The sequence below is a fragment of the Hemiscyllium ocellatum genome, chromosome 5, assembly GCF_020745735.1.
Source record: "Hemiscyllium ocellatum isolate sHemOce1 chromosome 5, sHemOce1.pat.X.cur, whole genome shotgun sequence".
NCBI classification, from domain to species: domain Eukaryota; kingdom Metazoa; phylum Chordata; class Chondrichthyes; order Orectolobiformes; family Hemiscylliidae; genus Hemiscyllium; species Hemiscyllium ocellatum.
Genome location: NC_083405.1, coordinates 29,123,897 through 29,140,631, shown reverse-complemented (window position 1 = coordinate 29,140,631; position 16,735 = coordinate 29,123,897). Strand labels below are relative to the sequence as shown.

Below are 16,735 nucleotides of genomic sequence, written 5' to 3'. Positions count from 1 at the left end.
AAGGTGGATAAATCCCCAGGACCTGATCAGGTGTACCCGAGAACTCTGTGGGAAGCTAGCGAAGTGATTGCTGGGCCTCTTGCTGAGATATTTGTTTCATCGAAAGTCACAGGTGAGGTGCCAGAAGACTGGAGGTTGGCTAACGTAGTGCCACTGAAGGGTGGTAAAGACAGGCTAGGGAACTATGGACCGGTGAGCTTGACATCGGTGGTGGGCAAGTTGTTGGAGGGAATCCTGAGGGACGGGATGTACATGTAATTGGAAAGGCAAGGACTTATTAGGGATAGTCAACATGGATTTGTGTGTGGGAAATCATGTCTCACAAACTTGGTTGAGTTTTTTGAAGAAGTAGCAAGAGGATTGATGAGGGCAGAGCGGTAGATGTGACCTATATAGACTTCAGTAAGGCGTTTGACAAGGTTCCCCATGGGAGACTGGTTAGCAAGGTTAGGTCTCCCGGAATACAGGGAGAACTAGCCATTTAGATACAGAACTGGCTCAAAGGTAGAAGACAGAGGAAGGTTGTTTTTCAACTGGAGGCCTGTGACCAGTGGAGTGCCACAAGGATCAGTGCTGGGTCCTCTATTCTTTTGTCATTTACATAAATGATTTGGATGTGAGCATAATATGTACAGTTAGTACGTTTGCAGATGACACCAAAATTGCAGGTGTAGTGGACAGTGAAGAAGGTTACCTCAGATTACAATGGGATCTTGATCAGATGGACCAGTGGGCTAAGAAGTGGTGGATGGTTTTTAATTTGGATAATTGCAAGGTGCTGCATTTTCGGAAAGCAAATCTTAGCAGGACTTATACACTTAATGGTAAGGTCCTAGGGAGTATGGCTGAACAAAGAGACTTTGGAATGCAGATTCATAGCTCCTTGAAAGTGGAATTGCAAGGGTAGTGAAGAAGGCATTTGGTATGCTTTCGTTTATTGGTCAGAGTATTAAGTACAGGAGTTGGGAGGTCATGTTACGGCTGTACAGGATATTGGTTAGGCCACTGTTGGAATATTGCATGCAATTCTGGTCTCTTTCTATTGGAAAGATGTTGTGAAACTTGAAAAGGTTCAGAAAAGATTTGCAAGGATGTTGCCAGGGTTGGAGGATTTGAGCTGTAGGGAGAGGCTGAACAGGCTGGGGCTGTTTTCCCTGGAGTGTCGGAGGCTGAGGGGTGACCTTATAGAGGTTTACAAAATTATGAGGGGCATGGATAGGGTAAATCTTCAAAGTCTTTTCCCTGGGGTCAGGGAGTCCAGAACTAGAGGGCATAGGTTTAGGGTGAGAGGGGAAAGATATAAAAGAGACCTAAGGGGCAATGAGCTGCCAGAGGAAATGGTGGAGAATAGTACAATTGCAACATTTAAAAGGCATTTGATTAAAACTCAACTATTTCTACAGTTTGGAAACAGGCCCTTTGGCCCAACAAGTCCACACCGACCCTCCAAAAAGTAACCCACCCAGACCCATTTCCCTCTGTCTAATGCACCTAACACTATGGACAATTTAGCATGGCCAGTGCACCTAACCTGCACATCTTTGGACTGTGGGAGGAAACCGGAGCACCCGGAGGAAACCCACGCAGACAGGATGGCTATATGAATAGGAAGGATTTGGAGGGATATGGGCCGGGTGCTGGCAGGTGGGACTAGATTGGGTTGAGATATCTGGTCGGCGTGGACCAAAGGGTCTGTTTCCATGCTGTACATCCCTATGACTCAATTACTCTAACAGCAGCAGACACATGCTTTATAGGATTAGGGGCAGCACTGTTACAGGTATGAATTGAAAAATGCAGACAGTCTAATATGTATAATTGATACTTCCATAATTATTATCAGAAATAGAGAAAATACAGCAGTAATTGAAAAGGAAGCATTGGCTGCTACATGAGCATGAGAGAACTCCTCATATAACAATTAAAATAAACCACAAACCTTTTGTCACATCCTTTTAAATTCAAAAGAGCTTGCAACAATGCCATCAAGGTTCAAAGATTGAATGAATTTAAGATTGTGAGATTTGATATGGTATATGTTCAAGGGAAACAACAGCAAATGCATGATTTTGCATTGAAACAATACTGAATTTGTGGAAAAAATTTGAGGAATATGTAATAATAAAAATCCAATATATTATTGACAATTACATAAATCTGAGTGAAATAAAAGATGCTCAAAATTCTCAGAGATGGAATATAAGTGGATTAGAGATTGGTGGATTTGAGGGTCCTATCTTGAGACTGCATTTCAAGCAGTGAGCACATCTGACAATGACCAAGGTTTAACTGTATATAAATGCCAGAACTGTAATTGCAAGGGAAGCAAGTTGACTTTCTTCAGGCTTGGGTTGTGTTCTTTTATGTGTGCCGCTTATGGGCAGCACGGTGGCACAGTGGTTAGCACTGCTGCCTCACAGCACCAGAGACCCGGGTTCAATTCCCGCCTCAGGCAACTGACTGTGTGGAGTTTGCATGTTCTCCTTGTGTCTGTGTGGGTTTCCTCCCATAGTCCAAAGATGTGCGGGTCAGGTGAATTGGCCATGCTAAATTGCCCGTGTTAGGTAAGGGGTAAATGTAGCGGTATGGGTGGGTTGTGGGTCGGTGTGGACTTGTTGGGCCAAAGGGCCTGTTTCTACACTGTAAGTAATCTAATCTATTCTTTTACTGCAACAAAAAGGAGAGCTCTTTGTTTCTGAGGTTTGATGGTTTCTGACCAAAATTCACACGCACAAGCTGTTCAGCTACCTGGGAGCCAAGCATATAGTTGTTGGCAAACAGAAGACTTTGTCATTGACAGCTAGTCACTATTCCACAGATCAATCAGTTACATATTGGCAGCCAAATCTCCCTTCATACACATCACCTTGTGCCAGTTCATCTGTAGTAACCTCCCCAACAATTTGAACAAACAGCAGTGTAAGCAGCACTTTTAAGATTTTTAAGAAGTGCAGCAATCTTTTCCACAATCTTTGTTTTCATTAAAAAAACTTTTTCAATTTCAGTCCACAATCAAAAATATAGATAAATAAAAAGATACTGTGTTTGGACTTGCATGTGAAAAGATAATTAATTTTTCAAATTCTGTTAACCTACAATTTCTATGCTCCTTTTCTTATCATTTCTGTATAATGTAATTGAGTTCAATCATTCTACTCGGTTTGGGCATATGCTTCATTCACTGCACAGAAGGGCAGGTTAAAGCACAGTAAGATATTATCTGAAAACTCATCTAAGGAATTTAAACAACCCACTCACTCTTCCTTCTGATAAGCTGGAAATATTAAAAACATTTTTGTCTCAAAAGAAGTATCTATATTACAAAATATTCTTACATGAACATTTTATTGTAGCAGTTAGGCTTCATTTCACCTACTTTATTCATGCAACAAGAGTCAATTTCAAAGACTAATGCCTACTCCAATAAATGCCAGCAATACAGAAACTGTTGATACAGGCAGTCATCCAGGTACCTGTCAGGATCAGCTTTATATGTAAATGCGAACACGATTTCGATTTGACACTCCTGCTTTAAATAATCAGTGTGAAATTTCAGGTTCTGGATGGTAGTTTACCCATATTGTTTCAACAAGACCCTAATCTCAATTTTGGCTAATCATTAATGCCCCTGATTGATATGCATTCCATGTATTGTTAGTCAGAACCAATTTGCACCTATTTATGATCCTGTAGCCATTGAACATCAGTCTAAATTACTTTCTGGAATTATATAAAGGGCTTTTACTGTTATGTTTTTCCACACAAAGTATCATTAAGTAAAGTACATTTTACAACAATGTTTTTTGTTTAAAGCTTTACCATTGTGTAAATGTTATTAGTGATTATTGTGCTCTTACCTGATAAAATATTATCTGTTTTTATTGCTGGAAACTTCAAAGTCATCTCATGCTTATGCCTGTGAATCATAAGGTGATCCTCTGTTGGAAATCTCTGTCAGGTAAACAAAGTTTACATTAACAGACATTAATTGTAAAAAAAAGTGGTTCATTTTAATTCAATCAGTTATAAATGTGTTTCCACTTACTATTAATTTGCGTTGAACACAAAACTGATACATTTGAAAAAAAAATCATTATATTTGGTTACCTCAATAATTTAAATATATGTAACTTGAAACTTACCAGTGATTAATGAAGTTTTCTAAGTGCAGTATATTAGACAGTGTCTTCAATAAGTATTAATGTGTCAAATTTATTGTAAGATTGAATTGTACATACCACAACACAATTTATCTTTTCCAAAGTCATTTCCAAACAACTCCATAAGTACTCTCTTCAGTTGGAACAACAACCTAGCAGGCTCCAATCTACTGCCTCTTTTTGACAGTTGACGATAATAGATAATAGCCTGCTTTCAGTGCTGAACAGTGGTCAACAACAGTATGCATCCCAGATAGGAGGCTTAGTGACAGCCCAAAATTGGCCCTCAGGCCTCATTACAAATATTTGGATGAACCTCCTTCAAAAAGCTCCATGGACACCTTGCTCCTTTCGTAAAGAGGAGTGTCACACTGCTTGCCTCACTGGTATGAGCCTAAAGGAAGTTCTGGGGATTGGGGATGCAGACAGTCAATGAATGGGAAGCACAATTCTAATTGCTATGGAATCCCTGGAGTGCCTGGCTCCTCATATCTCTATAGCAACGAATGTGGATTTATTTTCAAATAAATGTATATCATTGGTGACTCCAGGGACCACTGAAAAATCCCAAACAGAGTAGCCCTTCTTCGCTCATCACCAAACAATTTTCAGGAGAAGGGGACCTCATTTACATCCTACATTTTCTTTTGTGGGGCTCTTAATATTCATTTACGTGGCTGCTAGGAATGCCTCAAACTTGAACCCAATGACTTTATCAGTGACCTGTATGCTTATGTAGATTGAATGCAGACCATCCCTGTGCTGAACTGGTCATTAATTTCCAGCCAAAAAAATGGGCAGAATGCATACTAATTCCATCTACTTAATTTATTCTGCCATGTTCGCATTAGTTTCAGAACTGCCAGAGTGGGAGACAATAAGTGAAGTAATTTAAATAATAATGGAAACTCTACACGTGTACAATTTGATTGATTGATTCCAAATTGTTCCATATGAATTTGTGAAGATTATTAGTAAGGTAACAACTAATAGCTCTTGGGATTCTTTCTTGCTTAATTAATTAATTAATATCCACTACCATACCTGCTCTCAAGTCTAGAAGGTAGACTATGCACTTTGTAATGTTGTCAACCTCAAATGGACAGTAAGACTAATGAGTGGGTTAGATCAAGAATAGAAGCTCAGGAATGAATAGGGTTGCTAAGCAGTTAGATATAGAAAGATGCAAAAGCCAAGTACAGACAATGGAAGCAAGAATCCAAAAGCCTGACCATGGTTACAACTAATTGATAGCAAAAATGAGAGGAAGAAAAGATATTGAATGGGTGGATAACTTTGAGTCATTGGCCAAGAAGGATTGTAAAAAATCAGAGTAGAAGAAAGACATTGTCAACAACCTCATTAAGGCTACGGTGAAAATGAATAAATGAGTCAGCAACTATAACCGAGATCTTTCAGTCAGTCATAATGAAATAACACTTGTCACTCACTGCACTAAAAGCTGCCTGAAGCTTATGATCTTTTGACAGATACTTGCAATTATTAGCCTTCTGATCAAGTACAGTTCCCTCCATTGGGGATTCTTGATATCCATGACCAGGAAATTAACTAGTGACTTTCAAACACTCAGATTGAAAATTTCTCACTGAGGCACATTGGGCTCAATATTTTATAGACATTAAAAAGGGCCGGGGAATCATAATGCAGGAATTAACCATTTCTCACTGTTTCAATGCAGACAACATGTCAAATTCAGTTCCTACTAATTTGTATGTTTGCTACCTGCAGCAAATACTAAACATGTAGTTGAGTAGTTCCATGCCTCAACAGGGACCCAAGTTTGCAAGAAGACAACAACACAAAATTTACCTGCATTAGTAAATGTCAACCCGAGAGATTTATTCTTTAGGTATTAGAAATACTTGTAGTTGTAAGCGTGAGTTTGAAGAAAAGTGAATTATGTCACAAAGTGGAGACACTATAGCCTGAGGTTCCCTAATGCTGCCTTGGATGCCTAATGGAAATGGTGATCCAGTGGTCTCAGACAAGTAGTCAAGTTAGCTATATTTCTTCAAATGTCATATTTCACTAACTGCACTAATAGCTTCACAGACATTTCATCCATGTCATCCAAATATTCACCCACCAATAAAGTCTGTCAATCATGGCTCTCTCTTAACATTCATAGCTTCACCTCACCTTTCCAAATTTGCACCGCTGTATGCCTTACACTCATATCTCTCAGCTTACATATTCCCAGTTATTCAATCATGTCAACCACCAGTCACCAACTTCCTCTCTCCTACAAGACAAGGTGGTGCACATAGAGACAACAGGAATAACAAGGGTCAGGTGTAACAACATGTCCTTACCATAGAGAAGGAAGTACATGAGAATGCCCATTTATGGAACTGTGGGCAATGATGGGGACAGAAATCAGAATATGATGGTACCCTATTTTTACTTCTCTCTAATCTCACAATATGTATTGTTTTATACAATACGGATGCACCTGAATGCATCTTTTACATTCTCCCAGATCACAAATATATCTTTCCCCTATTCTTCCTTCAGGTATGCAAGGAATGCCACTTGGCCAGGCAACACGTGGAAAAGCAAGAAAATCAGCATTAAAAATATCACTTAATTTCAGAATCACAACCAAAAGCTTGGCCACTGACACTGCAATTTAGTGAATTACAATGGCAAGATCTGTATATGCTGAGACACTAGGTATAAGCACCCTGCATCAACAGGACTTGAGCTCTAATGTAAAACATTCATGTGAGCACTAAGACAGGGCAAGTTACAGCAGAAGGCTGATAGCTATGCATCATGAAAGCTTGGTGCACTGACAGGCCTACTAGAAAACCCACGTGCAAGGTCAAGCAACATGTTGGAGTATGGTATTACCTCTCCCTACAGTTTGGAGTCAGTCCACGGAAATTGTGGTCAAATATCAGATTAATGATAATGGCCTACAAATAAATCACTTCAATAAAAATCACTTCAATAGGTTAACAGTGTGAAAGATGTGTTCACCACTCATTGGTCTTGTCATGTACATCATCAGATTCTGGTTCAATTACTTTCTGTTTATGCCTCTGGTGAGATAGCAGGTTGTCTGCCTTGATACTTAAAGGGTGCGCCTTGTGAATACTTGGTTTGGCTCAATCTATAGTTCTTTGTTGTTGCATCAGCCTACATTCTAGCAGACTGCCTCAACAAATGGCCAATTATACCACATGCCTTAAAATAAGTTAATTGAAAGCAGGGGATTACCTTGATGAATATAAAAGATTATACCTACAACATGAATTGCTATATTTGGATGTTCTAGTAACTGTGTCAACCATTGAGTTTGTACTTTGAACCTGAAAGCTTTGTTGACCAAGGCGGATCATTTCATACTTGCTTCTATTCTTCAGTAGATGTATGACATGACAAGTCTTCAGTTTGTCTCAAACCTTTCTGAAAAGTCTCCATGTATTAGAATTAGAATCAGAATCAGAATCCCTACCCACACATACTCATTTCCCTGTTACTCTACATTTACCCCTGACTGATGCACATCCCTGAACACTATGGGCAATTTAGCATGGCCAGTTCACCTAATCTGCACATCTTTGGACTGCGGAAGGAAACTGGAGCACCCGGAGGAAACCGATGCAAACATGGGGAGAATGTGCAAACTCCACACAGACAGTCGCCCAAGGCTGGAATCGAACCTGGGTCCCTGGTGCTGTGAGGCAGCAGTGCTAACCACTGAGCTATCATGCCAGTTGAATGTGGTCACCAACTCAACATTTCTATTTTCAAGATCCCCATCTGAAAAGTCACAAATCGTTTTCTTTGTAGCTGCTCACAACATGATCTCAGGAACGTGAAGGATTCTGTCTCAGTGACATGAATATAAGTTGATGTTTATGCTAGTTTAATCTTATTCTGAATTGGTCCATAGCTTTTGACTATCTTGTATCTCTTCAACTGGTTATCTTGAGGCATTTAAGTCCATATAGACTTCCTTCTCCAATTGCTAAACAAATGTGATGGCTTGTCTTTCTGCATCAAACACATCAGAGTCTAGAAACCATAGCTCTGAACCTTTGAAATTCTGTTAGGAGCTATCTGATGTTCCAATTTAAAATTGGGAATTTTGTGGTTTTCCTGTATACCTTTGTGGTAAATTCTCCGTTCAGAGTTCTCTGTACCATCACGTCTAGGAATGGGAGTTGGTTGTCCTTTCTAGATTCCCATTCCTAGACGTGATGGTACAGAGAACACTGAACGGAGAATTCACCACAAAGGTATCTAGGAAAACTACACACACAGATCAAGTCCTGAAATACGAAAGCAACCACCCCAACACACACAAAAGAAGTTGCATCAAGACACTGTTCAAAAGGGCCACAACACACTGCAGCACACCAGAACTGCAAAAAGAGGAAGAAGAACACAATGTATTCGCCAAAAACGGATACCCCCACAATTTCATCAACAGATGCCTAAGGGAAAGACAACGGAACGAGGACATGTCGCAACCCAAAGAACTAGCCACATTACCATACATCAAGAACATTTCTGAACTGACAGCCAGACTACTACGACCACTAGGTCTTATAACAGCACACAAACCAACAGCCACTCTCAGACAACAACTCACCAAGACAAAGGACCCGATACCCAGCATGAGCAAAACCAACGTAGTGTACAAAATCCCATGCAAGGACTGTACAAAACAGGACAAATTGGAAGACAGCTAACAACCCCCATCCACGAACACCAACTAGCCATAAAACGACACGGCCAGCTATCCTTAGTAGCCACACACTCAGATGACAAGCAACATGAGTTCGACTGGGACAACACTACTATTATATGACAAGCCAAACAGAGAACAGCCAGGGAATTCCTAGAGGCATGGCACTCATCCACAGATTCAATCAACAAACACATTGACCTGGACCCAATATATCGGCCACTACAGTGGACAACTGGACCTGACAACCGGAAGTGGCAGAGACAAACCACTAAAAATACCAGAGGAAACATCACAGAAGCGCTTCACAGGAGGCTCCCAAGCACTGAGGATGTCACCTAGACAGGGGACGAAACGTCTGCAACACAAATTTCCAGCTCGGCGAACAGAACCACAACATATTTCATGAAGTTTTCTGCTATATATGTTTTTGATATTTCTCCTCAGTCTTTTTGTGGATTCTTGTTGGTTGGTTAAGAGCCACAACTGTCCACTGCAGCCACTATGTCTTTTTAATAATATTGGTCTAAGAATCAATCACTTCTCAGGCACTGATTAACTGTATAGCTTAGTTTATTTTAAACACATTACAAGTTACAAAATAATACGCTACACCAGAGTGACTGAGTTCAGTATGTATTCTGCCTATACACCCAGCCAGGATAATTGGAGTAGCAGCCTTATTACTGTACCTGGATTCCTTAAATGTAAAGTTTCTTGAAGATAAAGATACACATATAACAAACTCCATTAATAGACTTGGGGACTTGCAAATTGTGCAACTAAGGCTGAAGAAAAGATTTTAAATATTTTTGTTCAATATTCCTCAATACTCATTTGAGCTATCCTATTCATATTTAGATATCTGTAGATGCTTTTAATTTTTGATGGTTTGTATTGTTTGTCTATTTTATTTCACATTCAAATTTGTCATGTATTTTTAGTAATCCTTTGTTGTTTTATAAAATGTTCCCAGTCTTCAGAATTGTGTCGTTTTTCTTTTAAAAATGAGGGAGGGTTGAGCATTCAGGTGAGGGAAGATTTGGCACGTTGAAGAGGAAAATCAGCACAAAATGCAGGTAATGATAACCAGAGCATTTCAGGCAGAAGCAACGCATATTAACATAAGAATCCACCATCAAACAAATGTCAGAGTAGGGAAGTATGATAAAAAGACAGAACTTAAGTTTCTTACATGAATTGTGCAGGTGCATGTAGCTTCCATTTAAAAAATGGTTGAATTGATAGCACCATTTGACATCAGTGAATATTCTATAATAACTCTTAAAAGAGACATGATTGAAATATGACCATGGCTATGCACTAATTATTCAAGAGTATTTTGATATTTCAAAAGAACAGGTGGAAAGAAAAATGAGGCAGGTTACTTTGCTAACAAAGGATGAGTCACTACAGTTACAGTACTGAGCAATTACCTTGGTTCAGAGAATCAAATATAGAATCGATTTGGGTAAAAGTAAGAAATAGCAAAAGGAAAAAGTCAGCAGTGAGAAATGATTATAGGTCCTCTGACAGTAGCTACACTGCAGGAAAGCATTTAAATCTCAGCATAGGTGTAGCCACAACCAGCATCCGAAGCATGAATAACTAAGATACTACAATAATCATGGGAGATAGTAATCTTCATGCGGATTAGATGAATCATGTTAATAGAGTTTGTTTAGGAAGCCTCTTAGAACAATCGGTTCTGGAACCAACCAACAAACAGGTCATTTTAGACGTGCTAACGTTTAATGAGACAGGATTAATTAGTGATTTATAGTAAAGGATCCTTTTGGTAAGAGTGATCATAGCATGCTAGAGTTACATATTCAGTTTGAAGATGAGAAATATGAGTCTGAAATTAGAGTTTTAAACTAAGTTAAGGAAATTGCAACAATATTAAGATAGAGTTGGTTAAATTGGAATAGGAAAATAGATTGAACAGGTTGGAATTGTACTCACTAGAGCGGAGAAGAAAAAAGAAATGGTTTTATTGAAACATATATGTTTCTAAAGGGAGATTGATATGGAGATGCTGACAAGATGGGTGGGGTCTTGCAGCATTGAGGTCTCAACAGTAAACTGGATAGCCGGAGGGAGAACAACGTTGCCTTTTCTGGCAAAAGCCTGTTAAATCAGATGCCAATCAGGCCAGGTGTGAGATCAGCTTCCTTTGGAATTAAGACCCCTTGGACCCCAAGGCTCACAGCTCTTGAGCTCAGCAGTAGCACACGGCTGTGTTGCTGGTGGAAAGACATCCCTGGTGTGCCAGGATCATAGAACAGCCAAGACAAAGATAAATTATGTCAAGGAGGCAGCAGTTTGGGCTGATCTTCAGGGTTCAGTTGCTCCACTGTGAGCAGTGAAAACCGAAATCAATTGAAAGTACTTAAGACCACGTGAGACAAATTTTTGAAAGCCAGTTATATGGGAGTCAAGGGTATGGAGTTGGCACAAAAGTGGAGTTAAAGCCACAATCAGATCAGCCTTGAACTTGTTGAATGATGGGACAGGTTTGTTAGGTTGGATGGTCTGCTTCTACTCCTACTTCTTATAGTCTTATGGTCTTATGGACATAGCCATGGAGCAGCATCTCAAGAGATATCTCAGAGTCCACAGCAACAGAAGCAGAAACCACCCATGTTTTGGAGTTATAGCACAATTTTAATCTGAAAACATGCATGGTCAAGTGGCTGCCATGCAAGCTCAAACTGCTGCCATCATGGTTATATAATCAATTGTTCAAAGGGACTTGCAGCCTGTTGCCCAATCTGTCCTCTAAGAGGTCACTAAGATTGCTGAAGCAATATCCCAGCCAAGTGGAGCACAAGTCTGTTGTTCTCTCTCAAAATGCACTGCATTATAACTAAATTCACAGCAGTAACAGAAGAAACGTAAGTAGTGGGACCACTGGTAAATAGAGAGTCGGGGTTGTTTTACTGGTACTGCAGTTAGATGTGATAATCCCAGACAGAATCAACAACCTAGTCAGAGGTGAGTACTCTTCATTCTCTTCTTCCTCCCGCTACTATGCTTATCACTGTTAAAACTGGTGACAATGGCTCTGCCCTCAGACTGTTCAACATGTGGGTGTCCGGCAAGAAACTTGAAACCCACTCTTCCGAGCTTTGCAGAATTCCTGCACAGTGGAAACAATCGGCTGAAAGCAGACAGGTGGAAACCCAACCACCTCTGACATCATTTTGTCAGCACAGGAAAAGGTAGGTGCCTAATTGAGATCTGTACGAGGACAATCAATATAAAATAAGTGTTTCATCTCACTGCTACACCAACTCAACAAGCAGCAGAGCTGTGCCCCATACAAATCTGGCAAGTTGAACACTGCACACTGCTGTTTAGTTAAAGTGGGGGGAGGGGTGCCTCCTTCCTTGTCCTCCTGGCCACTTGAAGGCCCCTGCTACAGTTTTTTCTGTCTATCTCAATCACTCCTGAGCCTTTTCTAACTTGCCCCCCTCTTACAGACCTTAACCGAGGCCTACCAAAGCAGCGCTGGAGAGTTCCCAGACTTACCTCAGTTGAGGTCATCCATCGTTCCTTTTACTCCAAGGTCTCCTGCAATATAAGCAATGACCACTGACCTTAGTCTGATATAAAGATACAGGTCAATCCTATGAAGTGGACCTTCCTGCTGGAAATGGATAGAAGTCCTGCCTCATACTAATTTAAACATTATCACCTATAAAGTTAAAATGTTGCAAACAAATGCCCTAACAAAGATGGCCTGCTTCTGAAATTTATACGGAGATATAGGAAGCCCACTTCAAAATATAATTGAGAACACTATTATATCACGCAATTGTCTGTTGTAGCACATTCTTTGAGGTAATATGATTTTTACTGTACAGATGTCACATATCTATGTATTGATTTTGCACCAGAATTATGAACCATGTTGGCAACAAATAGCCTACTGACACAATAAGATACCTTATGGTTGAGGTGACTCAAATGCAGATGGCACAATGGACAGACGCAGAATGAAAGTATCATGATTGCTGCCAGCTTAGCTGATGATTATCTGCCTGATTCCTTTCCTATGTGACGTTGAGGGAGTGGAATCCATTTTGTTTCCAATGTATCTGACAGCTGACACTGTAATACAGGCAAAGTTACACTCTACACTATGGAGAAGCCTGCATTCTTGTAAAGTCACATGCAATGTTCATTCCACCTGCCTCTCTCTGGAACGAATTAAACGTATTCAGCTCAGACACATATTTGATGGCCACAATCACCTTCAAAGCCTCTGGCAATGCTGCTCCTGTTGTCCCCTCAGGCTGCAGCAGGTGGGAGTTTTCAGTGAGGGCATCCTTACTGAAGTACAGTCATCCGATACACTGTTCCTCACTAAGGTTCAAATTGGAAATTTGTATGCTGAAATCCTAAGGCTCACATGATGACCAACTGATCTGAACCCTTCTCTCTTTCTTCCTTCTCACTCTCTGGCAGCATGTTCTGTGCTATTGTCCCGGTGAATGCATACCACAACCATATCAGGGAATAAATGATTTTTGCAGAATCCTTGAGATAAGGAGACAGCCTCCAGTCCATGGAATGCCAGTCCTTGTGGACTTCAACGCCTTTAAAGAATTCTCTACATTAAAAAATATTTCTACAATTATAGCAACAGCTAACAGAATTATGCAGGAAATCACATGCAAATTGTTGATGGTCCCTGTAAATAGTGCTTTTGAAGGGGTTCTTTCATGCTAATGATAGCATTAACTGAAGTTTCTAACTCACAATGTGCCACCTTTGACTACATGATTAGATTAGATTCCCTACAGTTTGGAAACAGGCCCTTTGGCTCAACAAGTCCATACTGACCCTCCAAAGAGTAACCCACCCAGACCCATTCCCCTCTGACTAATGCACCTAAGACTATGAGCAATTAACATGGCCAATTCACCTGACCTGCGCATCTTTGAACTGTGGGAGGAAACCCACGCAGACACAGGGAGAATGTGCAAACTCCACACAGACAGTCCCCCGAGGCTGGAATCGAACCTGGGACTCTGGTGCTGTGAGATAGCAGTGCTAACCTCTGAGCCACCGTGCCGCCCCTTCCACTGATAATTCCTGCTAACATCTTCACCAAAATGTCTTCTGATACATTTGTTTGAATGAGACAGCCTTAAGATCAGGTTAGTTAAAAATTTAACAAAGCACATTAACTCACAGCACAGACAGAGGCCATTTGGCCCATCGTGCCTGCACTGGCTTTACAAATAAGCATCATTACCTAAAGTGCTAATGTCTTGTTTTTCCCAACTACTGCAACATTACTTGTATTCAAATATTATCCAATTTCCTTTGAATGTCATGATTGAACCTTCTTCCACCACATTTCCAGCTTTACATTTCATACTTGAGTGAAAACATTTCCTCACTTCACCCTTGCATCTTTTGCAGATCAATTTAAATTTGTTGCCCTCTTGTTCTCGTTCATTTTCACAAGCAGAAACAAATTTGGCCTATCTCTCTATCCAGCCTGCTCATGATTTTAAAAGTATTCATCAGATCTCCTTTAAACTTTCTTTTCTCCAAGGCAAAGATGCTCAATTTCTTCAATATATCATCACAACTGATGTTCCTTATCCCGAGAACTATTCTTGTCAACTGCTTCTTCATTCTCTCCAGTACTTTCACATCCTCTCTATAATGTAGCACTCCAGCTAAGGTCTAACAAGTTCAACATCATTTCCTTTCTCTATAACCCTATTAATAGAATTGAAGATACCGCATGCTTTGCTTACTGCTCTCTTTGTCTATCCTGCTACTTTCAATGATCTACGTACATATCAACACCACAACATACAGAACAACCTCCAATATCTCCAGTAGACTCAGAAGTACTTGTGGAGATGTACTTCACAGGGAAACCGTAAACTAATTGACTTGAATGGTGCTACCCAACCTGAAACTATTTCTGTGTAGACAATGTGTTGCCAATGGCTGTATTAATTTCAATCATTATGCATTTATAACCAGATTATCATTCAAAGCAGTTGAAGGCTAAGATTAAAGCACCCATCTTATCGCCTGGTTCTCTAGTTATCTACTTCAATTATTGTGATAAACCCTTTATCTTGCTTGCACTGATTAAAAAACTTTCCAGCAAAATAGAACTGGCCCAAACATTTGCATTTTAGCACCCACCCACTTTAGTACCAGGTCCTGATTTTAGATCAGTGAATCTACAGGTCTTTCAGTGGAAAAGTTTACTTCCAACCCCCTTATGAGACCACCAGGATCAGAGGAAACAGGAACAGGGACTCTTAATTCTCTTAGAAGGACAAAAGGCACTTGTGTACTTGGTGAAACAAGGTGTACCAGCAACTGATTGGCTTTTGCACTTTTGAACTGCGAATCCATTTGGGATCATGACCTGGATCCTGAAGGAAAAGTCTGGGCTAAAGTTCATTTTTGGAAGTAGATGGCACTATACCACCCCTTTGCCTTGCTATTACAAAACCAGTAAACTGCAGTAGAATCTTTAGAAGGTAGATGCCCCAGATGTACCATAAGTCACACATCCACCTGCCATTGCCTCGTATTGGGCAGGTGGGGAGGGTGGGGGGTTTGTGATGGGGTGTACCAAATCTCTTCAAGTTTGCAATGATTGAAGGTGACACATATCACACCACTTATTCCAGGATATATCTACTGCAAAGTTTTGGTGTCCATACAATTTACCCAAACCTATTTCCAACCACTTCCAACAACTTTTCTCCCAACTCATTCCATCAGCTTCATGGACATCTTCAGCCTTGGATATAAGATGATCAATTTTACCTCTATTTCAGTACATAGCTTTGAATGAATTAAAATCTCATCTATATATTCTCCTACTTCACAGCCCAGCCTACCGTGCTGAAAGCCAACCTGTGTATATTACGCTTCTCCTCTCCCCTCAAATGGAGAGCTGAAGGTGTTCCAAATCTCAAATAACTACTCAAATCATTGCTTTCAATTTCTGGGAAAGGAGTGAGCTTCTTTTCTGCCTATGGCAATGGATTGAATTATGAGTGAACAGGGAACTGAAACATGGGGAAGGTTCATAAGATAACTGCAAGCTGATATCTCAGGCTCTTACTGAAGGAATAGGCAGATTTGAATTGATATAGGAGGGCAGCTAAAGGGTGAGGTTTAGACTTAAGCATTGCTTTATTCATCCATGGGATGAAGGCATTGCTGGGCCAGATATATTGCTCGTGACAGGTAAAAAACAATAAATAGGGAGTGAGTTCAAGACACTGAAGAATGGCTATACATTTCTAAGTCTGAATGGTGGCAGCCTTGAATGGGAACTTGTAGGTGGCAGTGCTCTCATGTATCTGCTGCCTTTGTCCTTACAGATGGAAATGGTCAAGGAAGCTGTGTCTGAGGAGCCCTGGTGAGAATTTCTACAGTGCATCTTGTAGATAGTAGTGGCAGCAGCAGCAGCTGGTGGTGGAGGAAGTGAACATTTGTGAATCTGGTGCCAGTCAAACAGGCTGCTTTGTCTTGGATTGTGTCAAGCTTCTTAAGTGCTGCTATCATCCAGGCAAATGATAAGTATTCAATCTCACAATTTACTTGTGCCTCAGATGGTAGACAAGCTTGGTAGACAGGTCAGGAGTTGGGTTAATCACTGCAAAATTCTTGTCCTCTGACCTTCTTTTGTAGTTATATTATTTACATGGCTAGTCTAGTTCAATTTCTGGTCACTAGTAATCCTCAGGATGTTGTTAGTAGGAATTCATCAGTGATAATGCCATTGAATGTCAAAGGGTAATGGGTATATTATCTCTTGTTGGAGATGGCCATTGGGTGGCATGAATGCTATTTG

General features: G+C 40.3%; 1 protein-coding gene across 1 annotated transcript in view; it reads right to left on the bottom strand.

Annotated features, from left to right (window-relative positions):
* creb5b (cAMP responsive element binding protein 5b) overlaps window positions 1-16,735 on the bottom strand; it is a 461,203-nt gene that overhangs the window by 399,148 nt on the left and 45,320 nt on the right. Inside the window, exon 2 of the mRNA XM_060825361.1 lies at window positions 3,858-3,951. Within this exon, the coding sequence (XP_060681344.1) occupies window positions 3,858-3,927 (70 nt within the window). The 5' untranslated portion in view covers window positions 3,928-3,951. The remainder of the gene's footprint in view (window positions 1-3,857; window positions 3,952-16,735) is intronic.